Source organism: Poecilia latipinna, unplaced genomic scaffold (genome assembly GCF_001443285.1).
Source record: "Poecilia latipinna isolate Pla-1442-1.1 unplaced genomic scaffold, P_latipinna-1.0 Scaffold1225, whole genome shotgun sequence".
NCBI classification, from domain to species: Eukaryota; Metazoa; Chordata; class Actinopteri; order Cyprinodontiformes; family Poeciliidae; genus Poecilia; species Poecilia latipinna.
This window is the reverse complement of record NW_015113841.1, coordinates 145,211-168,891: the sequence shown is the minus strand read 5'-3', so window position 1 is coordinate 168,891 and position 23,681 is coordinate 145,211. Positions and strand designations below refer to the sequence as shown.

General features: G+C 41.9%; 2 protein-coding genes across 14 annotated transcripts in view; one reads left to right on the top strand and one right to left on the bottom strand.

The window, feature by feature from the left end:
• The window catches only part of LOC106960757 (protein kinase C-binding protein 1-like), a 41,906-nt gene extending 23,380 nt beyond the window's left edge, over positions 1 to 18,526 (top strand). For 6 of the 13 annotated variants that reach the window (XR_001427642.1, XR_001427640.1, XR_001427639.1 and 3 more), the window contains one exon: positions 556 to 666. Coding sequence is in view for 7 of the 13 variants with exons in the window: in XM_015054044.1 (XP_014909530.1) it covers positions 722 to 1,578; positions 3,235 to 3,634; positions 4,280 to 4,639; positions 7,364 to 7,574; positions 9,698 to 10,253; positions 10,350 to 10,509; positions 10,613 to 10,729; positions 11,250 to 11,399; positions 11,643 to 11,802; positions 11,891 to 12,413; positions 12,532 to 12,679; positions 12,800 to 12,889; positions 12,987 to 13,182; positions 14,507 to 17,952 (7,374 nt within the window). In the remaining 6 variants the exon portion in view is untranslated. Of the gene's footprint in view, positions 1 to 555; positions 1,579 to 3,234; positions 3,635 to 4,279; positions 4,640 to 7,363; positions 7,575 to 9,697; positions 10,254 to 10,349; positions 10,510 to 10,612; positions 10,730 to 11,249; positions 11,400 to 11,642; positions 11,803 to 11,890; positions 12,414 to 12,531; positions 12,680 to 12,799; positions 12,890 to 12,986; positions 13,183 to 14,506 lie in introns of those variants that run through there. The other 7 variants (XM_015054044.1, XM_015054041.1, XM_015054043.1 and 4 more) reach the window with 3 other exon arrangements.
• Positions 18,527 to 19,210: 684 nt separating this feature from the next.
• Positions 19,211 to 23,251, bottom strand: LOC106960752 (opioid growth factor receptor-like). Its single transcript, XM_015054037.1, has 8 exons — positions 22,399 to 23,251; positions 21,069 to 21,131; positions 20,942 to 20,977; positions 20,802 to 20,856; positions 20,434 to 20,512; positions 20,293 to 20,359; positions 20,069 to 20,217; positions 19,211 to 19,977 (listed from the first exon to the last, which is right to left on the bottom strand). Exons 1-8 carry the CDS (start codon positions 22,885 to 22,887, stop codon positions 19,632 to 19,634), a joined length of 1,284 nt encoding a protein of 427 aa, XP_014909523.1. The 5' UTR covers positions 22,888 to 23,251; the 3' UTR covers positions 19,211 to 19,631.
• Between the last annotated feature and the right edge of the window lie 430 nt (positions 23,252 to 23,681).

The following is a 23,681-nucleotide window of genomic DNA, read 5'->3' as shown; positions in this document are numbered from 1 at the left end:
ATCTTTAAGTAGAATATCCTTTGACTGTCTTTCTCTCAACTTTTTCCTTTTATTTTTAGGACATGGGAACTATATTTTTTGAAAATGTTGATGTTACCTTTATCTCAACTTGAAAACAATGCCCTCTAGGGGACATAGTGCAGGCTGCTACACTACAATAATCTCTAAATCTGTTTTATTTCATAGTAACTTAAATGTCTTCAGTCTTCTTACAGATAGCATGACATTAAGAAGACTTTTATTAAAACTAAGATGGTTATATAAAAAAGCAGTGTCAGAGCCATATAGTATTAACAGTGTGTGGAAGTATAATGGAAAAACTTAACAGCTTAAAGGCAATACGGTTTCCCAGCGCTACCTCTCATGGACAGCCATCAGTATTTCAGTTACCCATAGTCATTCTATTGAGGTTTTATTTACGTCTATTGTTTAGGATACAAATTAGATTGTTTTCAGCAAGCAATTTTTTTCTTTTTTTTCTTTTAAGCAATACAGTTTTTTGTGGCACTGTGGCCATAGTGCACCTAGGTGACTGACTTTCGTTGCTATTTGCAGGCTCTCAAGAAGCTGAAAGTGGACTAAAGCGACAGTTTCAAATGACTATGAGAGTCTGGCTACAGAGTTGCTAAAGCAACCAGCTGCAGCACTGAAGGCCACAACGTGAAGTAAAAAAAAAAAAAAAAAATTCAAACTTCCTGTTGGTCCACTGCAGCAGAGCACAATGCCAGTGGAGGCGACGACAGACAGTCCTGAGAGCCGCTGTCCGGTGCGGCGCAGCGGACGGCAGCCCAAACGAACGGACAAACTGGAGGAGTTCCTCATGACGACAAAGCGGGGCTCTAGGAAAAGTGCCCCTCCAAGTGTCGAAAGCGGAGATCCTCCTTCACAAACGCCAACTGACGCCGAAACGGCGTCCGAAGCCAGTTTCGATGGGAACGCCGAGTCCAGGGCGGCGGAGGACAAAGCAGAGTCTCCGGAGAGGAGGACAAGAAGCAGCACCAGGAATCAGGTGCAGAAGAAAACCCAAGGAGGCCGGCAGACGAGATCCTCGGGGAGAGCTGCGGTCAAGGACGAGGGGAGCTCTGAGAACGAGGAAGACGGTAAAGATGAAGGTCAGACACAAGATAACAGCGAGGAGACGAAAGATGCAAAACCCGATCCGGGCACTAAGGCAACAGAGGGTGCCGAGAACAAGGTTACCGAGGAGACCAATGAACCCGAAGGTGAAACAGAAAAGGAGACTGATGACGAGGACGCAGACACACCTGCAGTAATGACTCGCAGACCAGTGCGGACTTACGTCAATAAGAAGAAGATAGCGAAGAAGAGCCCGACGCCGGCTAAAGCTCCAGCAGCCCTGAGCAGAAACACGGCTCCTGTGAAGAAGGAAACAAAACCTAAAGCGGCCGGGAAGATGAGCAAACACGAGACGACAGAGGAGGAGGAAGATGACGACGACGATGATGATGAGTCCTTTACTACTTCGTCTTCATCTACGTCTTCAGATGAGGAGTCTGACGATGGAGGCTACGACCCCAACGCGCTATACTGTATCTGTCGGCAGAAACACAACAAACGGTTTGTTTTATTCAGTATGTTGTCATTATGGCTCCTTCCTCTTTCAGTTGGCTAATCAGAAATTGACACGTTCAATGCCTTGAAAAATGAGCTTTCCCTTTGAACTTGTTCATATTTTTATGTAATTATCAAAAACATTAATGTGTTTTATTGGGATTTTATGTGGTTGTCCGACACAAAGTAGCACTTAATTTTGAAGTAGGATGAAAAGAATTCACATCTTTCAAAATGTTATCCTGATCAAGATAACAATTATTCACACTGGAAAAATAACAGTCCACTCATCATTATATCTCCTAAAAACAAGCTAGCTACTTCTTTATTTGCTTTGATTGTGATTTGACCTGTTTTCTTTCTGCTGTATGTTTGATTCCACCATTTGAATGGGAGTATTGTGTTTGCTGTAGGGATGCTGAGTCAGAACATTCAAGTTTATGATTAGAACAATATGTATTAGTGAACATTTACATGTAAATACATGAGATTATAACCAGGTGACTAATTTGTATTTCTAGTTCCAATTGGCAGGTTGATGTTAAAACAAATAAAAGATACAGAAAAAGAAATGCATAAACAAACGTTAAAGTCTGAACATTTTGCATATAATCAATATTGACATTGACAATATTAAGATTTTTTTATACACAATAAGTGAAATTGTATTCCAAGTATGAGAAGCACAATAGGAAAAGTAGCATGACCATGCAGCGTTTCTCCTAAGTGGTATTGAACAGTCACCCATAGGACGGGCCTTCATGCAGAAACCTGCAGAGCGTTGTGGTAGAGCAGACTGGAAGGAATGCATTAGGCTGGGAGGATGACCTCCTTCCGTCCTCCACGTGTCTAAAGTCAATTTATTTTTTTTATTTTTTATTTTTATTTTTTGTAGTATATGAAATATTTGTTTTCATTATTGCCTTGTTTTAGCTTCATTCATTCACCAGCTTCCATGCCCCCTTTTTAGTAAGTGTTTCATAGTTATTGATTATGAGTTGTGTTCATTTTTTGCCAGAATGACCAGATTGTTGCTCTCTTCCCTATACGAGTTGTGATAAACTGCAATGGCACTTTTTAATGGCATCCAGAAAAAAGACTTTCCTCTTGATTCTCTTCCATAAAGGCCATGTTTAGTAGGTAAACCATGTCTTGGTAAATTTTCAGATGATTGATCGAAGAGGGAACTTTCAAAGCTTGTGATATTGTTTTATAACCCAACTCCGCTTTAAGCTTTATATTTATTTAGATGTTTCAAAAATGTTAAACCAAGTATTTGTTGCTTTTTGTCCACTTGATAAGTGTGTGCTTTCCTGGTGTGGTTCTTGGTTTTCGTGATGCTGACTGTTCTCTAGTGAGGCCTTCACAGAGCATCTGGATTTCTACTGGCAGTAAATTACACACAGGTCCAGTCTGCACACTAGATGGGCAACTTCTAAAATCATTTAGGTTTCTGCTACTTTATCTACGTCTGACATAAAATCCCAGTAAAATATGCTATTTACAAAACAAAATGGTTGAATCGGAGTATGACAGCAGTCCACCAATTTCCAATATTTCTGGTTTCTCTCTAGATTAAATTTGGTAAATATAAGGTTAACCATTGATCTCTGTTCGTAGCTATGCGAGAGTGAGGTTTGTATTCCGCATTTTGCTCCGTAGGTTTATGATCTGCTGCGATCGCTGCGAGGAATGGTTCCACGGCGACTGCGTTGGCATCACCGAGGCCCGCGGGCGTCTGATGGAGAGAAACGGAGAAGACTACATCTGCCCCAACTGCACCGCAAAGAAGAACCAGTTGGTCCGGCCTGCCATGGCCGTTCTCCCTACGAGCGCAGAGGCGAACAGGCTCAGAGCAGACGTCGCTGCTCAGGTTGCTGCCTCAGCTTCCTCCCTATCTGCTGAGAAACTCTCAGCTGGCGGGACGGGGCTAAATCCATCAGCTGTTCAAGGGGCGGCTCCGTTTTCCACAGCGAGCGGGGCGGAAGATCAGGGCATCAAAGGCAGGATAGAGAAAGCGACTAATCCATCTGGGAAGAAGAAGATAAAAATCTTCCAGCCGGTAGGTGACTGTAGCTGGAAACCTTTCATATCGTCATTCACGGTCAGAGTAGGCTTTACGAAATATACGCCTCATCACCCAGCTGTTTTCATCCTTAGCTTCTTTTCCTGTAGGGCTGCAACTCATTTTTATTATTTTTTGACGATTAATCGATTAGTTTAACGATTAATTGGATAAAAATGGTCACAATGTGCAGATATATTATTTCATTAAACATTTTTTTATACAATATTAGAAAAATAATAAATGAAAATATAACAAGTCAGTTCATTTCTAAATATAAGATAATCATTTTATTGCCTAAAGTTTAAAAGCGGCATTCCATGAGTGAATCTGATCCGGTGAAGCTGAAACTACAACTAGAGGAGTTTTGAGCAAAACGTATTTACAGAAAGATAGATTTTTGTCATAATTGCATGGCTCTGAATGTTACGTTTTCAGCAAATGGCCTTTTTTGAGGCTGTATAGTCCAGTTAACGATCGATTACTAAATCTGTTGACCATTTTGAAAATCGAGTAATCGTTTCAGTCCTGTTTTCTTGACGCATTTATTCACCGTATGCACACAGTTAAAGCTCAGGGCAGACCTGCAATATGAAATGATCTATTTATTTGTTAATCTCGTTCCACGCCGATTTAAATCAGGCTATTCATCAGCCAGCCGAGCACAAAGCAGACCAAAAGGCAGCATCGGCTGTGGAGCCGAAGGTCCCGTCAGCAGCAGAGCAGAAAGCCCCACCGGCACCAGAGCAGAGGGTGGAGACGACGGTCGAGGTGAACACCACGCCGGCCGAGGAGGCGGCCAAGCAGAGGGCGGAGGATGACTCCTCCCTGCCTAAGTGCATCGGCCCCGGCTGCGACAGCATCGCCCAGCCGGACTCCGTGTACTGTGGCAACGACTGCATCTTGAAGCACGCCGCCGCAGCCATGAAGTCCATCACTGACGTCAAAGAGCCCAAGCAGAAGGACAAGAGCATGCCTCAGAAAAACAAGTCCACAGCAAAGGTAACCCGGACTGCCTGAAACGGTTTCCCCTGAACACACTGGTTATGTCCAATAAGGGTAGAGAAACTGGGTTTTTTTTGTTTTGTTCTTTTTACATGCTGTGGATAACTGCAGGTCTGTGGCAGGAATATTAAACTTACAATGTTTACATGTCAGAATCAGGGGGGGGGGGTTATGGCTGAGCACCAATGAATGCTTTACAGTGTTGGGCTATTTTAAATCTAGGACTTGTTTAATATTTATCACAGTGTTCTTCCAACCAGAGTTTGATTTCAGAAGGAGAAATGTTTTTCACCACGGTGTCAGACTGCTTGTTGTGCTCGCCCTCTGCATTTTTAATCGTGCTTTAATTAAACTGAATAAGGATCTGCTGTGAATTTGAAATATGTGTGGTCTCAGAGCTTTTTAGTTAATGGTAACTGTGATTTCAGAACACCAACATGTTTACATAAATGTTGTCTTGCATTTCATCACAATCTGTCACTTTTTTGGGGAACACCAAATGACTCTCCAGCCTGTGGAAAGCAGCTCCTATTGTTTCTGCAGCTGCACACCATATCAAGTCAAAATGGCCGTCACAATACGAGTGCTGTGTAGCGATCACGAAAGACTGCTGGGATGCCGTGTTTGGTAGGATTTTGGTGCTGTGCAGGCAAATTCTTCATGCCAGTAATTTATTTGGCTTGTTAGGTTGAACTTTGCCATCAAGACCCACATCGGATCTATATTTGTAGTGGCTGGGAGGTTAAAGTTCACAAAATGTGGTGGGAGCATTCAGATCAAAGAACAATTGATATCCAACTGTATTCAGCAACATTTTTGCAATTGCATGATGTTTTTTTTTTTCTAATATTGTGCAGCTCCAAATGTCCTCTGTCTAATAACTGTCAAAGACGAAGAAAAATCATCTCACCATTTTTCCTAAGATTAGGACTTTATGTCATTATCTTCTGAAGGTATAAAATGTTGCAACTTTAAAAATCTTAAATGTTTATGAACATCAAAATGAATACTACTTTATATCTCATCTATCCAACTTTTTAAATGATTTTTAATCTCCAACAGAATGGGATGTTGAAGTTTCTGTTCTCTGTTTCCTGTTAAATCTCTTAGGATGTTAAATATCAACGGTATTCTGTCTTTACAGGACAATTGTATTTGTCAAAAAAAAAAATCAAATATCGCATAATATTTGTGAAATATTATGCGATATTTGATATTTTTTTTTTTTTTTTTTTACATCTTTGACCAGGTGATGGACCCGTTCTTAGAGCCGCTCCAGAACTGATTCAGCTTTTTAACTCATAAATTACAAACTAAGTTTCTCCACAGCTTGTGAAGCTGACAGGCCTCCATTCTTCTATGTTCTTGTTCCCTTAAACTTGTATCTTTGACCTAAATTGGTGTTTGTGAGAACTTTTAGTACAAGACGTCAAAGTAGATATTGTGTATGACCCGTTTTCTTGCAAACCAATATTTTTCATGTTGCCTGCTAAGTTTCTGAATTCTACTGTGAAACAGCTTTCTAAGAAATGACTTTTTTATCATTTACAAATGCATACCAGTGATATTCATTCAGCATGTGTCATTGTGTAAAAATATAGCTGTTAAATTATAATAAGCAACAGCAAAAGTTTATATCGTCCAGTCCCTTAGAGCTTCTGTCCTGCAACTTTTAGATGCGTCTGTAGTCCAACACACCTGAATCTGATGGAAATCTAATGGCTCGTTCCCAGGCCTATGCAGAGCGGAATGACTTCTGATTTAGGTGTGTTGGATCAGATGCATCTGCATTTTGCAGGATTGTAACCTAAGCAGTGTGATTAGCTACTTAAATATGTTAAATTCTGAGTCTGACCACACCGCAAACTTAAAAATACACTTTCTTTAAAATTCAACACTATATTAGACTGTATGTACATGAAAGTTGGTTTATGTGGCTAAATGAAACAGAGGAAAACAGAACTGATGTCCGTCGGCTCAGCTGGAACGTCGGTGAATAAAGTGTCCCTCCTAGATGATGCCATATTAATGCGTTTGGTATGTCGTCACAAGGTCAATAATGAATAATTGTGATCTGGTCTCATCTTATTCCTCCTGATCTGAAACGGTGTTTGCAAGTAAAAATAACTTGTTTTCCTCAGACAGATGCTGAATAGGATTAACGCAGTGTGAAGTAACAAATGTTAATGTTTAATGAGAACGAGAGCGACATGGGAGCCATTTTGCTTTAACACGGGTTGTTAAAGTCCAGTCTTGGAAGACGACTGTCCAGAACCTTTTAGAGGCATCTCTGCATGAACACACCTGGATCAAATAATGATCATTTAACAGGATTTGTTTAGAAACATTTTGAAAGTGTTCTGACTGATTCCAAACCAGGTGACCTAAACTGGGGAGGAATGTGTTACAGGCCTTGTGTAGCTAATAATTGTTAGCTTCAGGAAATCCCTCTAGTTTTCTCACCTGCCTCTCATCTCTGGTGTGAACTCTTTCCTCAATCAGAGTGTGTGGTTTCTGTGACGGTGTAGGCTTACTAAAGAGCTCCAACGTTGAGTTAAAACTCTTAATGCGTTGCTGTCGGCGATGAACTGCCTTTTGTCTGTGACCCTAATAGCTGTATTTCTCACCAGCAGAGTTGGTAGAATTTGCAACCAGTCTGAATTCATGTGCCGGAGAATTTTTCTCTGACTCGTGGATCTGTTTCTCTCCTCTCCTGTCCAGAAGGGCGGAGCCGGCGGGACGGCACAGAAGAAGACCCAGAGGGCGTCGGACAGCGACGAAGACTTCAGCCCCGACGAGGACGACGAAGACGAATACGCCGAGGAGCAGCGGCCTCCGCCGTCCACTGCCTCCTGGTCCAGTGACCATAATTACATTGCAGTAACACCAGAAAAGACTACACCCATATCACCAACAGTGTTAAACAAAAAGTGTATGTATCTCCTTGAAGGTCTAGTGCTGCTGTTTTTAAACTGCATTAGTTGTTTTTCTGCCGTGTGTGTGGTTCCTGTGGCGCTAACCTCATTCGGAAAGCGTCCCGTGTTTCTGGGGGGAGAATATGAACTGATCTGTGCAGGAGAAGTATGATCTAAATAACACAGAGATTATATAATGAATGGTTTGCAGTGTTGCAGCAGGTAAGTGTGAGGAGTAATAATGAAGGAGTTTTATATTAAAAGGCTCTCCTCATACGACACTGGTGGCGATTAAACTGATGTAAGGGATTGGCAGCTTTAAATTAAACACTTGGATCTCTCTATGTATATATATATTTATATATTAATAAAAGTGGGCGTTAACCAAGTTAGGAATGTACTGGACTGAAATAGGTTAATGGTTTTGAAGGAAAAAGCTTCGTTTCTGGATCAGAACATAATGAACTAGACATTTCGATGCCTTTGGGATAATTCCCCAACATTTGGGAGACACCAAAAGCAGAGGGATCACTTTTTACACTTTTTAGAGAATCAGTTTGAGGTCGACTGAATGAAGTGAATTTATTAGGTGCTACCGTTGGGGCTTTTTTTTTTTTTTAACTTCTCCAATGACCTCCCTGATTTCCCTCTACAAGCCTCATCACATCCCACTGCTGTCTGCCTCAAAGGTCCTTCCTGCTGCAGGTAGGTGGGAATTTCTGAGAACGGCTCATGTTGAGCTGTTGCTATTAGCAGCTAAAACATTTTACTTACCTGCCCTTTATGTTTGGGGGTGATGAGATGTTTCATTCATACTGAATGTGGTGCACCACTTATTTTTCTTAAGTGACTGGCTTTAAAATAAAAGGTGATAAACAGATTTTTGGATGCCTCCATTAATTTCGGGCGTTGTTGGCTTGCTGTCGGATGTCTTGACCAAGTTCAGCTGAAACCAGAGAGGTGGATGTAAAAAGTTGACATCCACACCCTTTTTACGGAAGCAGTCGGGAGCAGCGAACGCAGCTGGGGGGGGTGAAGAACCACGTCTGTGAAGATGAGACCCTGAAGACGAGCGGTGAAGATCTGCCAGCTTCAGAAGGAGATGGAAGACTGAAGATTTCCTGTCTCTTCCTGGAATGGATTTGATGCATATGAAGGACAACAGCATGAGATTAGCTCCCACTTGTGATCAACTGGAAGGAGTGAAGGTTATATAAGCATATGCTGTCAGATAAGGAAAACAGTTATGTTCAGCTGTTTTTGGTTAACTAGACCAAAGTGTAGAAAATTTGATTAGTTTCGTTGCCATTTTATGTAATGTTACAAAATCTAGAAAACACTGCTACATTGGCGGCTTTGCATAAAATACTGTGGTTTTCTAGAGGTACTGGATGGACATTACTCTCAAGTGTGCAGCTTTTGACTACAATTTAAATGAAAACTACAGTAACCCTGAAAGAGAAATGTCATTTTGGGAATTTTGAAAAATTGACCACCTGTGGATTTTTGTTTGCTCCTGCACAATCCATGAGGACTTCACCCAAATTCACCTTAAGAGATTGAGTTTTGTGCTTTAGATACTTGTTTCAAGTATGTTGCTCACCTATTGATGAAATTAAAACATTAACTATTCTCAAATTACTACTTAAGTTTAAATTTTAATAAATATCTGTCCTAGCAGTAGATGTGGGTTGAACACTGGTTAAAGTTGCTGTTCTAAAAAATATTCAAGAAAGAGGAAATAGATTGGGACGTTAGCTGCTTCGATGCTGCTGCTAATAGACCAACAGTTTGAACTTGAACAGGCAGTAATGCTAGATCCCTCTGATCTTTTTTTATTGTATTTGGGTTTGGGGACTTTGGATATATATTTTTTTTAACTCCTATTTCTTTTCTCCCATTTTAAAATAGGTTTTGATTTAACATCAGAATGTACAAGCTTTTAAAGCCACAAATAAAATGTTTGTTTTTTGTCTTCTTTTCCCAAGATTTTATGTTTTTAAATATCTTTCAGTACATCATATTCTTTCTGATGTGACTGATTTATGGTTCCTGCTTCTCAACTGCTGATATTCAGAGGAACAAATTTTGCCAACTTTTTTTTTCTTTACAAACATTGGGCTTTGTTCTTGGTTTACAGCTCCTCCCAAAGAAGAGAAGATCGAGAAGCAACGGAGCCCGTCACCTGAGAAATCCACCAGAATATCCTCAAATCTACGCAAAGGAAAGAAGAAGTCTCCGCCACAAAAATCCACTGTGGTCTCATCGAAGAGCAAGAAGTCTTCTCCGCAAGCTAGCAGCTCCAAAGTCTCCAAGAAACGGGCGACCACCCTGACTAAAACCACCGAGAAGTCCAGGAAACCCGGCCAGGCCCCGGCCCACAACCCATCTCCATTCCCCGCTGGTCCAATTCACGTCACAGGGGCCCTCAGAGTCACCAAGTCTAACTTCACCATTCCCAAGAAGCAACCTCAGCAGAAAGACTCCCCTTCCCAGAGTCAGCCAGACTCCTCTTCCTCTTCTTCCTCTCGAGTCCCGTCCTCTCCAGTATCCTCGACTTCATCCAGCCGCTCCTCGTCTTCCAGGCATTCCCACCCACCTGGCTCGTCCTCCCACTCGTCCCCTGCGAGACCACCAGCCAACAACCAGATGAGGCAGAACATCCGGCGCTCGCTCACCGACATTCTCTTCAAAAGGTGGGTTCCTCTCATCTCCATGTGGGACATCTTTTTGTTTTTGTTTAGTTTTTTGTTTTTCTTGGTGACCATTGAAAATGTGTTGTCCTCCGTCAGGGTGAGCGACAGCGATGATCTGAAAATGACAGAAAGCGAAGTAGGGAAACTTGCATACGGCATCGAGAAGGAGATGTTTAACCTCTGCCTGAGTACTGACAGCAAATACAAGAACAAATACAGGACGCTGATGTTCAACCTGAAGGACCCTAAAAACAAAGTGAGTCGGTCAGGAACACATGGTACACGTGCAGGAAAGTTTTAAAGGTTTTTCAAGCCAGCAAGGTATTGGGGATGTTTGATGGACGATTTGTGTGTTGCAGGGTTTATTCTACAGGGTGATTGGTGGACAAGTTACTCCCTTCAGACTGGTGAGACTAAGTGCTGAAGAGCTGCTCTCCAAAGAAATATCCGAGTGGAGAAAGCCTGAAAGCTCAGAGGTAAACATTCCTACTACTTTTACAAATCATTAGGTTTTCTTTAACATGTGACTTTTCACAGTTTGACAAATAGAATTGCAAAGTGGAAGGAAATTAATTTTTTTTTTTTTCTTTAAAAAACTGAGTATTTTGCACTTTTGTTTTCTGCCCCCATTACTCAGACATTCATAAATAAAATCAAGTACAACATATTTCTTTTAGAGGCCAATTAATGTTGCCTGTGAGGCCAAACACACCATTTCATTGGTGAAACATGATGGTGGCTACATCATGCTGTGGGGATTCACCAGCTCAGAAGGGGAGTTAACAGGAAGAGATGGGTGGAGCTTGGAAACAGGGAAATACTGGGAATTTTTTAAATTTTTTGTTAAAAAGAACAAAATCCACTCTCGCTTTTCTGTTGTACTGTGTTTTTGTTTTGTTTGTTTTTTTTAAAAAAAAGGCCCAATTATTAAATTATTTTTGATTTGGTGACTGGATTAATTAGCACTGAGGCACATCTTTGAATTCCCGTCCTCAGGGTCACTCTCGGAGCCGTTCGGGGCATTCCAGACATGGAAGCAGGCACGACACGGGCTCCCACAGCGTAGACATGGACGATGCTCCCCCATCCGATGCAGATGTATGTATTTCCGCTTCTGCGCCGTCTTCTCGCTTGGGTTCTGCGGCAGTAAGTGGTGGCGAGCTTCTCTTCTGCATCTTCCTTCAGCCTGCATGAAGCTTTTGCATGAGGAAATCTGAAAAGTGGCCAATAAATATTAGCCAATAGAAAGATTTTTGATTTAGTTGGCCGCTCTCTGCAATTTCTATCTTGGATGACTTGCAAAAAAAATAGTGTCATAAGATGGGAGAATTGTATTTTGTTTTATTTTTACATTTAACGTTTGATGGGATTCCTCTTGCGTTTCCTCAGGACCAAGACGAGGCTTGCTCAACTCCCTCAGCGTCCGCCCAGCCCTCTGCTGACGGCAACACTGGCAGCAACATGGCGGATGTTTTCAGCAGCATGCTTAAAGACACCACTTCTGAACATAAGACTCATCTGTTTGACCTCAACTGTAAAATATGCACAGGTAATACAGGTTCAAGGTAGTATGATGCTACTACGTTTACTCCAATGTTTTTATTTCCATATTCATGCTTGAAAAATGTGTCTTCCAGGACAAAAGACAGAAGATGAACTTGCTTCCAAAAAGGCCAGAGTCTCCAGTAAGCCTGACGTCAAACCTCCCAGACACGAATCAAGGTCATCCAGGTCCGGGGATTCACCTTCTGTCAATGCTGCGGCCTACCCTCCCCTCGACCCCTTAACGTCTCATCTGCCGGTCGCCTCACCCTACCACTCCAACGCGGGGCCAGTTGTTCCAGAAACTCCGCCGCAGCTCTACCAGGAGGATCCGAGCATGATGGTGCCTCCCGCTCCAACCCTTCCGCTCGTCGCCCCCGCTGTCTCTACCGTCAGCATCTCTCGCAGAGACCCTCGCATGGCCCGCCACGGCTCTGCCGCGAGCGTTGTGCCACCAGCCATCGAAAAGCCCACCAGTAACCCGGCAGAGCCCGTCCTGGCTCCCATCACAGCTTCTGTTGCTGCTCCGGTGGACTCTGGAGTTAAATTACCACTGCCACTTCCGCTGCCACCAGCGCCGCCTCCGGTGGTGGCTACGTCCAAGTCTACGAAAAAAAGGTGTTCAGTCTTTCTGCTGCAGTACTACCAAGAAAAACTCAAAATATTGAATTGAGACCTACTTTTTAAAGTGTTGCATAAACTTCTCTAAAAGGAGGGTGTTGTTGATTTGTTACAGCTCAGCTGAACCTCCTCCTGAGGGGGAAACAGCGATCTTCTTGTACGGTCAGGAGACGATATGGAAAGGATTTGTCAACATGCAGTCAGTCGCTAAGTTTGTGACCAAAGCTTATCTGGTGTCAGGCTCTTTTGAACACCTGAAAGAGGTACTTTCACCAAACACAATTTGGGTTATACATTATTTTCTTGTATATATCAAGTAGATTTTCTGTTTACTCCACTTCATATAAACATTCAACCTGTTTCTCTTTGTCAATGTGGTGCAGGATTTACCTGACACCATCCACATCGGAGGCAGGATAACTCCCAACACCGTATGGGATTATGTCGGGAAGCTGAAAACGTCGCTCTCCAAGGTTGGTTTAGAGAGAGATTAACCGGTAGAAGAGCTGCGTTTTTTCCTTTTCAAACTTCTGGTATCAAATTCAATCCCCCCCTCTTTGTGTTTTTCAGGAGCTGTGTCTGATCCGTTTCCAGCCAGCCACAGAGGAAGAAGAGGTAGCATATGTGTCTCTCTTCTCTTACTTCAGCAGCAGAAAGAAATTTGGCGTGGTAGCTAACAACAACCGGCGCATCAAAGACCTCTATCTCATCCCACTTGGCTCAAAAGACCCTTTACCCTCTAAGCTATTACCGTTTGACGGGCCAGGTAAGAATTTAGAAGGGATTATAGAAATACTGCTGTTGCTAATTAAGTGTTGTGTGGTATTTGTTAATTTCCTGTCAAACTGTGATTTTTTTTCTTTCTAACATACGGTAAGTATATTTTCTTTGTTCAGACTGGAATGAGAGCTTTTTTTCTAACTGTAGGGGGTGCTCATGTTTCTTTTTGTGTTTCCCAACATGTTTGTACTATCTCCTGTATTCTTTCCTGTGTATTTGAAATTGTATGGCATGTTTTCAATAAAGTTTGCTTTGCAGATTGGTGCCACATCATCCAGTCTCAATCTGTTGTTTCTCAAGACTTGGCTCAGTATATGTGTTAAATACATATATGATTAATAAATCGGTTTCAAGTCAGTCTTCAGTCAAGCCTTCTTTTAAGATGCCAACCATACAGTGAAGTGCTTCATCGCTACCAAGGAATCAAGTTGGAATCAAACACATTTCTGCTTATAAAAGACCAGCACTTTAAGTTTTTGAACCCGGTGGTTGAATAAAGGTGATCCAAAAAGTCTGTGTAGAGGTCAGGTTTTACACCAAATCATGAAAAAATGGGGGTCTGGGAACAGATTTTAAATGAATCCAATCAGTTTAAAAGGAAAATATGTTCCAGTCTATGTATATATGTTATATAATCTTTTTAGTACTGTATTCTATTTATGTGTTGCATCTATTAAAAGACCTGCAAGACCCATATTTGTTTGTCTAAGCTTCTAACAAATGTCAGCATGTTAATGGTAGTGATGCATCATTGGCAGAAACCAGTTAAGTTTCTCTAAGGTCTGATCTGACGATTGAATTGGAAGATTTGAATCCAAAAGAAAATTAAGGAAACACATTTTTTTAACCATTCATTCACTGGAATGTTTTGTTAAATTCTTTCCAGGGAAAAAAACCAAATGAATCCTAATTATACATTTAAGCTTATGTTTTCAAGCTATCAGATTTCTATTGAACATAAGAATGCAAGAAACTACCTCCTGTTGGTTGATGTGATTTTAGACTGAAATTGGTGAAAGACCTTAATTTGGATTTATTTAATGAAGACTGTTAAAGGCAAATCTTTAGCGTTTAAGCTGGCTGCAGGAAATTGACTCTTCTGATCTCTGGCCAATTGTTTTAATACAAGAATTTGTCTTCATTATAGCAAGAAGTTCTCTTTGATACCTTTTTGAAGTCTAAAGCAGTCTTTAGCTCTCATTCCAGTATTTTTTGTTTTATACCTCAGTATTGTTGTTGTTTGTTCTTAAATGTTTAATTTTTATGGATTTTGAAGTTCTTTCTCTGGTTCCTGTGTGTTTGTATCTCAGGACTTGAACCAGCTCGCCCCAACCTTCTCCTGGGATTGCTGATCTGCCAGAAGGACCGAAAGCGAGTCGGCGCGCCGCTTGAAACAGAGGACAAACGGTCCAAAATTCAAACCAAAGACGCAGATGAAATCGGACTCCCAAAACCCGCTCCCGCAGTCAAGGCAGAGAGAAGTGCACGGCAGAGCCTTGAAATCCCCTTCAGCACGACTCCTCCAGGTTCACCTCCATCCAACTCTTCTGAGACTGCCAACAGCAGCACCGCAAACGCTGCCGCCTCGGTCCTTTCCTTGCTATCGGCTGTCAATGCTCCAGTCACATCCGGTACCCTTGGCAAGGATTCCACATCCGGAAGCTCTGCTGCCGCCTCTGCATCAGCCGCCACCCCTCTTCAAACCATTCTCAACACGATCTTCAGGAACAAAAAGCTGGACTCGGACGCTTCTAACTCTCCATCTGATCAAACTAGGGAACTTCCTGCCACCGCTACCATGTTAGACCCTATTGTCCAACAGTTTACCCAAAATTCAAGAGAGACACCGGAAGAAGAAGATGAAGACGACAGACCATATGATCCAGAAGAAGAGTATGACCCCAGTCTGGTCTTTAATGTGCCCAAAAAGGCTGCTGACGAACTAATCAAACCTGAGATCTCTAAGCCGACTGAGGTGGAAGCAGCCGAAACTGACGATGTGGAGTACGATCCTGAAGATGATTCGATTTTTGATGATGTGAAAACTGTGATACCGGCACAAACTAAGCCCATAGCTGAAAATGTCCCCGATGCAAAGATGATCCTGGAAAATCTTCGAAGAATTGGAGATCAAGCACTACAGAAACAGGCAGAACAGCAGACGTTGTCCACAGAGACAGCCGCTGCAGCTTTGTTACTTCCAAACACAGTTGCCAGTAGTCACATACTCCAACTTGGCAAGAAAGTTGAAGAACTAGTCAAGTCGTCAACGGTTGCTCCGCTTATCAACCAGAGAAGAGATCCAAGACAGAGCAGGGATCCTCGCCAGTCTGTGGGTGAACAGAAACAGTCTGAACCGGAACAAAAAGAGGAGTCGTCTCCTCCTCCTTTAACCGAACCTTCTCCTGCCTCTGCACCTCTGGCACAAGAGCAATCTCCACCTAAAGTAGAAGAACATGCTGATGCCCCACAAGGTCCAGAGACTTCGCTGGCCCAGGAGGAGGAAAAAAGTGAGGCGACTCTGCCTTTCATGGACTCAGACAATGAAGAGGTTTCAATTCCTTTACTGGGAGAGAAGGTGGAACATAATATGGAGGTCAGCTACATGACCGATAGAAAAAGGAAAAGAGACGAAGATGACAAAGAGGAAACTGAAGTGGACAAATACAGCATTTGGCCAAATGCTGCCAGTATCTTAAAGGCTGGTGATGATTTAAAGTACGAGGAAAACAGCCAAGATGCCCCATCTTCGCGGTATCGCAGAGAGTCTGCAGACATCTCCACGGTAACGTCCACCATCCCGGTACTCACTCAAAGCACGGTGGCCGATACTCACTCGCATCACATGTCGCACCACATGGCCTCCTTCGATAACGAGTACCGACCGCCAATCGATGTTCCACCACAGTCCAGCTTTGTCCCTCCCCACCCCATGCAAGGTCAGAACCTGATAATGAGGCCTCCGCCACAGTCTATGCTGCAACCCATGCAAGGTCCTCCTCTAATGTCCGGTCCTCCTTCGATGCGGGGGCCTCCCCCAGCTATCCACGTTCCTCCCTCTGTTCATGGTCCTCCCCCACGTCAAGGGGATGGCAGTCAGCAATACGGTCCAACTCCGACATCCTACCCTCCCTATCAAAACCAGAACCAGTGGCCGAACAACCAGCACCAACAGCAGCAGCCACCTCCTGGACCACCAATACAAAACATCCTGCCGCCTAGGGGACCCCCTCTTCAATTCCCTCCAGTTCCTCAGAGAGCACCCCCTCCACAAATATTTGACCCCTCCATGACCCCTCAACACATTGGACTACAAGGCCCACCTCCAAACATTCACCCACCTCCAAACTTTGAAGGACAGAACAACTTACCGCCACCTAGATTCTCTAGTCCTCTACCTCCTTTTAATTTCCCTGCTAACAGAGGTCCTCCTCCATCTTTCACAGGACCCCCACCATCTGCTCACTTTGATGCCAGGCACCCTCCTCCTGCTCTCTTCCCAGGCCCCAGGGCTCCCCCACCAAATCAGCATTACAACAAGGACAGTCCAAGTAACTCCTTCAATCCCAGTATGGACCAGAATCCAAATCCTCCCCAATATTTTAAAGAGAATCTTGGTCCTCCAGCACCTTCCGCTTATCGTGGACCTCCACCCGACCAGTATGAGGACAGGAGATTACTGCCTCCTAGCACGGAGTTGAGCGGACAGCTCTTCCAACCACATAACCAGTATGGGGGTTCAAGGCCACCGCCATCTTCACCGCTAGAGAGACGGTCTTTCGATGAACCCCGCGGACTCCCGGCTCAGGAAAACAGGGCCCATCTTTCTCAGATTTCAGAACGCTACCGTTTCGATTGGCATTCAGACGAACCCAGACCTGTTCGCCACGGCATGCCGCTGCTGCCACCATCTGTAGACGGACTACACGGCCCTCCCAATCGCCACGGAGGCCAAAGTCCAGACCTACAGAGGGAGGACCACTGGCGACGACTTTCTCCGGAAATGAGAAGGAGGAGTAGTGGCACCCACGACGATGTAGAGCCTCGCACCGGAGAGCGTGGGGAACGTTTAGAACGTGGAGAGCGTTTGAGTCGCTTTGACATGCCACACAGAGAACTCAGTTCTGGCTCCTCACAGTCCTTAGAGGAGAGGCAGAGAGAGCTCTCTGAAGACCACAGGAGGGAGAGAGAGAAGGAAAGTCCTCATGGTGGCAGGCCCCCCTGGGAGAGGGGAATGGGCAAGCGCTGGAGTCGGGAACAAGAGTGGGACCGAGGACGGGAGAGGGAGCGGGAACCAGAGCGTGGAAGAGAAGGAGAGCGCAGCAGGGGTAGGGACAGTGAGAAGACCAGGGACTCAGAGGGAGAGAGACACAGGGATCAAGACTCTGAGAAAAGGAGGGAGAGAGACAGGGAGAAAGAAAAGGAGAGGGACAGGGATAAGGATAGAGACAGGCCTCGGGAATCCGACCGGAGAGACCATGACCGCGACAGAGCAAGAAACCGAGACAGGGACAGGGAGCGGGAACGAGACCGAAGACGAGATCGATCAAGAAGCAGAGACCGCGACCGCGGAAAAGACCGGGGAAGAGACAGGGAACGAGAAAAGGATCGAGACAGAGAGCGGGACCGGGATCGCGAAAGAGAGAGAGACCGAGACAAGAGGAGCAAAGAGAAGAAAGAGGACAAGAGAGAGAGTAAACATGATTCATCCAAGGAGAAAACTAAGAGTACAGACAATGACAAGCACTCTTCCTAGACTCTGTTTTATAGACATTACATCTTTCTTGCTCCTAAGTCCTCATCCAAACATCACTGTAAATGTGTATGAGCAGTATTTTGTTGAATTTCCATTTTCAAACGGTTCTCTGGAAAAGCTCTAAACAACAGACAGTGTTTGTACTCTTTGTCTCCTTAAGATTTCTACGTTTGTGTTTTTTATTCCCTCAAGTTACTTGGGTACAACACATTGTGTAGGCTTCCAGTCCTGACAAATGTACTTTTCTCTGGTTGCAATGTGTTGGGTTTTTTTTGTTTCTTGTTTTTTCTGAAGAAATCAAAATAATGTAACTGATTAACACACCATTTACAAAATGTAAATATGCACATATATATTTCTGTATATACTGATGTTTTTATCCAGACTTTTCTAAGTGCAGCAAATAAAAGCCATATATGTGAGGTGGATAATGTGAAGCTTAAGGCAGCGCTGTGGAAACGTGTCCAGCTACTTTGAACTAAAAGCTTTTTATCAACAGTGTACATCCCATAGTGTTGAGGAAAATGTCCACAGTTTCTCAGCTCAACCAATTAAAAATGTCTCCTAAGGTTTATTTGTTAGTCTCATTTTTCTCTCTCCTTATTTAAAGAAGAATGGCGCACAGCGTCACATGGCTGTGTGCAAAGTGCAGTTTAGAATTTATATGCTAAACATATATATTTAGCATTTATATAGATTCAGGTGTCAAAATTCATTCTTAACTTGTTTAAAGCTGCCATTTTCAAGTGATGCAAAAAAAATGTTGGAATTTGAACTTTTGAGTTTACGTGAACTGCTGGGAGCTAGAAAGACCTCGACTCCTCGAGTGTACAAACATTTTTACTGAAAAAGTTAAAAAGTGGTACAATAAAGTAACGGCCATACTGTTATTTATTGAAGTCCTATGTTTTTGTCGTTTACACAATAGAATGAATACAATTCTCATTTGTATTTTCGGTATATGTGGGTTATGTTCTCAAGAGGATCTAAAGACCCAGACATTTATTTGTGAGCCCAGCTTTATCTTATCTCAAATATGATGGAAGAAACATCCTACTTGCTGTGTCCTCTACCAACTTTAAATACATCTTGTAGGTTTGCTTTTTTTTTTTAAAGCTCATTTCTTGCCACTGTTCCATGAAGGAACGATTCATGGAGTCCCTAACTAAAGCTAAGCATACATCATCAGTAAAACATGCAGAAACACTTAACATGTTTTCACTACAGTCCTGGATTTCAATTCAAATGACTCGGGTTATGGAGTGAGGTTTTATTCTTTTAATGAAGAAAAGGCATGAATTACAATTCAAGAACTCAGAACAATTTAAGTGTAGACATTTCAATTCTGAAAATCAAACTAAACGATAGATATGAAAAAATAATCCAGTTTATGTTCACCTTTTTTCTGAAGGTGCTGTAATGTACTTTATTTGTCTTAGTGTAAAACACACATTCAGTGCATAAGAACAGGAAGAATAAGTAAACAACTGGAAAAACTGCAAACATGACTAGTAGGTGTTATACCTCAACAAACAACTGCTTTCATCTCAATCTTCACTTTAAAGTGGAGATTAATAGACTCTAATCTCCAATACTTTACAGATATAAAGCTTCTGAACAAATGTTCAACAGGTTGTGCATTAAATTTTTATTCTTATTGCATATTTATTGCTACATCATCAGTTGTGCATTGACATGTTGTCCCAGTCGTTTCCTTCTAAACTAAATTGGTCCTGTTCCTGCCAAGCTTTTGACCATGCGTCCTGGATTTTCTTCGGGCACCACACAAACGGCTCACTATCGTTGTAGTGATCATAGGCAAACTTGAGAAGCTTCCTGCGTTCTTGCTTATCGAGAACAGCAAACAAGAAGTAGCTCAGGGCGCTGTCTTTGACCCTCGGAAGTTCACCATTGACCAGAGTCTCTTCCAGGAAGAACCGAACCAGAGGCACTTGGTAGTGACGGTATCCAAGAGTTCCCAGGCACTTCAGGATGCGGGTGATGCGCAAGTTGTTGTGTGTGTGACTAAAAAAAAAGGTCAAAGGATTAACATTTGGATGAAATTGTAGCTAAAATACACATATTTTTGTTTTTGGTAAATGCATAAATTGCTCACTTGTTCAGATTCTGGAACCTGTCAATCCAGTGGTCTGCTCTCGCGACCTTTCCTGTTTCCTCATTTTCTAACTTGATGCCATAAAAATCCAACATGAGCTCGTAAGACTTAAGTAGATTCTTCCTTGCAGTTGTACTATCAAGAAAATCCTGAAGGAAAAGCAAAGATTATGTAAAAACTTGTGTGACACTTTTGTTCAAATAGTATATTTTATAGAGCTTTACCTGAATTTCCTGCTTCGTCAGGGTTGTTGCTTCATAGTTCACCCCGGGTTCCTGCAGAGGAAACAGCCTTTCAAAGACAAATTTAATCACAACGAGGAATTTAAGCTTTCCTTCAAATCTTTACATCGTGTTGTACCTTACCACTGAATATAGCTGTGTGTATGCTCCAGTTTGGCATACTTTCCTTTCCATTCATTGTGGAACTGATGAATGTAGACCCCTGATAACAAACACTAAGGTTATCAAACAGAAATCAGTTTTTATATAAGTTTTTTTTTTTTTAAAAAGACGCGTAAATATTTCATTTATTATGGGAAAATATCCAGACCAGTGTGAGAAAGTAACTGGCCTCCTTGTTAAACCGTGAATTATCTTTGACTAAACACACTTTTGGTTTAATTTCACTACTGACACAACTCAACAATTAAGAAATCACTTCAATAAAACCTGGCAAACATGAAGTCGACTAAAAGATCTCAAAGCCATATTAGGTGTTCGTGGAGGCCTACCGTCTGGTAAAGATGATGTATCCCCGAGGTAGAAGCTCAGATTGGGCTTTTCATCCTACTCAGGAAAGACAAATTTTATTTTGGAATGCTTTTCACAAATAAAAAAAAGTCACTTGAAACAGGTGATTGTGAGTACGTACATTTTCTTGCCCAAAGTGTCGTGTCCGGTGAAGGTTCTGTGGGGAAAAATAAGTTGGAAAAAATAATTTGGAGCCAATTGTAGAAGTACAACGATGCCGTCTGTGGCTGTATGTGTGTTAAACTCACTGGGTAGTCGTGCCTGTAGTTCTGCATGTCTTTAGCAGCATTTTCAAACCTGATGAACTTGTACTGGAGAAGAAAACACAGTCATGTCATTGATTTAACAATTGGCTCAGCTCTCCCTTAGTGTACAACAAAAATACATAAACATAACCATTGTAAAAATTTATTTTGAAGAGTGTTAAATATTAACTACTAGTTATTTTATTTTTTTAAATCAGGCATGTTATAATATAATGCTGCTCAGTAACAGATAAATTGTATCAAATTATTAAGTCATAATTTAACTGAAATGATGGTTTAGTCAGCAATTATCCTCATACATTATAAAGATTTCCACAAAGAGTAGTAAGAGGGATGTATTTGTATGAATTGTGAAATAAATGAATACAAATTTAGCAAAAGTTAAGAACTGCTATTTCACCGAGGAAAACATGTTGGAACAACAATCTAACGCTATATTCACCTTTAGCTTGTTAGCGCTAATGCTAAAGTCAAACTAGCTAGCATGCAGTGCTTCTCATCTACGCATCTTAGCTGCGGTTGTCAGGGCAAAGCTTGACATTTGACCTCGCTAGATAAGATTTAAAATGCTCAGTACTATTTCAAAAGAGATTTACATAATTTATCATTGGAGGACGAAGCCTTCACAAAAATGATCTGCATAATAAATTTAAGATTTCACTGAATTTCAGTTAAATTTTAGATTTTTTTGACACCCGATTAAAATAATTTCTAACAAAAATACCAGCTTTATTACTGAAAATGACTGAATAATGATACATTCGGGTTTTAAAAAATAAAATAAAATAAAATTCTATTGGTTCAATCTTTATAGTTTTTATTATTTCGGCACAATGGTAAAACCCCCTTTATTTTGTTGATACAGATTCAATAATAATAATAAAAACTTGTGAGGCATCGCCCTCAGCTCCAAAACAATAACCACACCCCGATTCCTCAGACAAACCACAGAGCAAACATTTATAAATAAAAGTACATGAATAAAAAAAAATACAAAGTAATTTATAAGGCCTAAAATTAGGAATATTAAATAAGATTTTTTTTTATGACTAGTTAAACTGAATTCATTCTTTTAGACACCTCTTAAAAATATGCATTAAAGTGTTTTATAACATCGTCCAATCAGAAACGTAGATTAAAATCTTCAGTAAGTAACAAAATGCTGGCAAACTTTTCCAGCACTTTTATTAGGTTGAGTCGAGCAGTTTGTTTTTATGAGTGCAGGAAATGAATGCAGAGCAGAAGACCTGAAGTTAAACTGCTGCTGAGAGGAGCTGCATAATAAATAAAGTTGTAGACAGGTTAAACTCACAGTTCTGTTCCTTCTGGTTTGGAAGGTCCTGCTCCTTCTTGGGGGTCCCTCATTCTCATCCTCCCATGTTGAATCATAGTCGCAGTAGAAATCATCCGTTTCGTCGACTCGATATTCATTTCCGCTGAACTCCTTCTCTACCTTAACCTCTGTAGGCTCGTCCGGTTTTTCGGGGACCTCACTGGGGCTCCTCACAGTGGGGCCATTGTAAAGACCCCCGCTGATCCCTTCCTCCTCATCCGAAGAGTACCTGTTGTTCTCACTCGGCTCATTTCTTCTGCCTCGCCAAGTCAGCGAGGCGAAGTTTTGGACTCTTACGCATAACAATCGAGCTCGTATGCAGAGGAACTCAACACCCGGGATCCGCAAAATCCAGGACCACAGTGGAGACAGAGTTTGAAAGAACAACCTAAGAACAAAACTAACCAGGTCGAAAAAGTAGGAAGCCTTGCGTCGAGCGCGACGGTACATGTTTGACAAGCTCTCCATGCTAGCCGACAGCACATCAGTTTCACTTTCTCCCACGGTTCACTTTGCAGAAATCGAAACTGAACTTTCTAACAACTCCCACAAATATACCCGTCGTGTGCACGGCATGGCTTCACTCAGCGCGACAAATGGAATTACGCGAAGTCCAGTTTGTTTTTTGTCGAGTTGATACGTTTTTAGACATTAAAATGTCTTCCGGGTCCATCTAATTTAATTAGAGTAAATGTCAAAATGTGGTTCAAGTCTGAGATGTGAATTTTAGGTGGGCAGTGAGCATCTAACAAGGACCGCCGACTAGAATTATAGTAAAAAAAAATTATGTCTATTCTTGCATAATGTACTTTTTCAAACAACAAAGAATCATGATTGTCTGTGAACTACAGTCCATGTGCAGTGACACGAAGCATCTCCAAATCAAAATCAGCTAATTCACTGGGCATACTCAGGGCCAAGGCCTAAAAGAAAACCAGCACCAATTAGTCTCCAAAGGAGAAATAAATCTAAACTCACAAAGTTTAGTAGTGCTTTCACAAAAAAATATAAATAAATATGCTAGAAATATAACACTGTCTGGTAAAATGTGACAGTTTTATTTATATATATATATATATATATATATATATATATATATATATATATATATATATATTCATTGGTTTCAGTTATGGTGTTGGTAGCGAGTGTTCGTTGTTGGTGTTCGTTGCTCAGCGAATGTCTCAGGCAATGGGGAACAGAGGACAAGGTGCTGGAGGAACCATCATGGGAGGACAAGCCCCTACATGGGATGTACCACC

What these genes read in the sequence shown, in the direction of transcription:
- LOC106960752 (XM_015054037.1), bottom strand. Translation starts at nt 22,887, where the DNA reads ATGGAGAGCTTGTCAAACATGTACCGTCGCGCTCGACGCAAGGCTTCC. An exon ending in ACACACAGCTATATTCAGTG is followed by an intron (nt 20,360 to 20,433) that starts GTAAGGTACAAC and finishes TGTCTTTGAAAG; the next exon opens with GCTGTTTCCTCTGCAGGAAC. An exon ending in AGGTTCCAGAATCTGAACAA is followed by an intron (nt 19,978 to 20,068) that starts GTGAGCAATTTA and finishes CTTTTTTTTTAG; the next exon opens with TCACACACACAACAACTTGC.